Source organism: Galeopterus variegatus, unplaced genomic scaffold (genome assembly GCF_000696425.1).
Source record: "Galeopterus variegatus unplaced genomic scaffold, G_variegatus-3.0.2 Scaffold210, whole genome shotgun sequence".
NCBI classification, from domain to species: Eukaryota; Metazoa; Chordata; class Mammalia; order Dermoptera; family Cynocephalidae; genus Galeopterus; species Galeopterus variegatus.
Window position 1 is genome coordinate 424,026 of NW_007726321.1, and position 454 is coordinate 424,479.

The following is a 454-nucleotide window of genomic DNA, read 5'->3' on the forward strand; positions in this document are numbered from 1 at the left end:
AGAGCTGCGGGCCGGATCTCGGAGGGAGGCGGCGTGGGGCGCCCGTCCCCTAAGTGGCACACACGGCCGGGCAGGGTCACCAGCGCCTGCGTGGCGTCAGGCTGGCCAGCGCTCACGCCCGCGGGCCGCGGCGGGAGTGGAGACAGGGCTGGCGGTGCTCGCTGGCCCGGGGCCCTTCCGCTCAGAGAACCAGGCCGGCCCACCGGTGTACGCATCAAACCGCGCTCTTTATTAAGTGCCACGGTCCCGGGCGGGCGCGTCTCACTTCACGTGCTCGGCCGCGTGCGAAGAGCAGTAGTACTTCTTGTGCGCGATGAAGGTGGACAGGCTGCTGAAGCGGATGTTGCACAGTCGGCAGAACCGCGGGCTGCTGCTGGGCGCGGGCGCGGACGCCGGCGCGCTCTTGTCTGGGAGGGGCGCGGCGGCCGGCGACGCGGCCGGGCCGGGCCGGGGG

The 454-nt window shown here is 73.3% G+C and overlaps 1 protein-coding gene across 1 annotated transcript in view; it reads right to left on the reverse strand.

Moving 5' to 3' along the window:
• Positions 1–261: 261 nt before the first annotated feature.
• The window catches only part of ZFPM1 (zinc finger protein, FOG family member 1), a 51,165-nt gene continuing 50,972 nt past the window's right edge, over positions 262–454 (reverse strand). The window contains exon 12 of the mRNA XM_008565885.1: positions 262–407. Coding sequence (XP_008564107.1) covers positions 262–407 — 146 coding nt within the window. The remainder of the gene's footprint in view (positions 408–454) is intronic.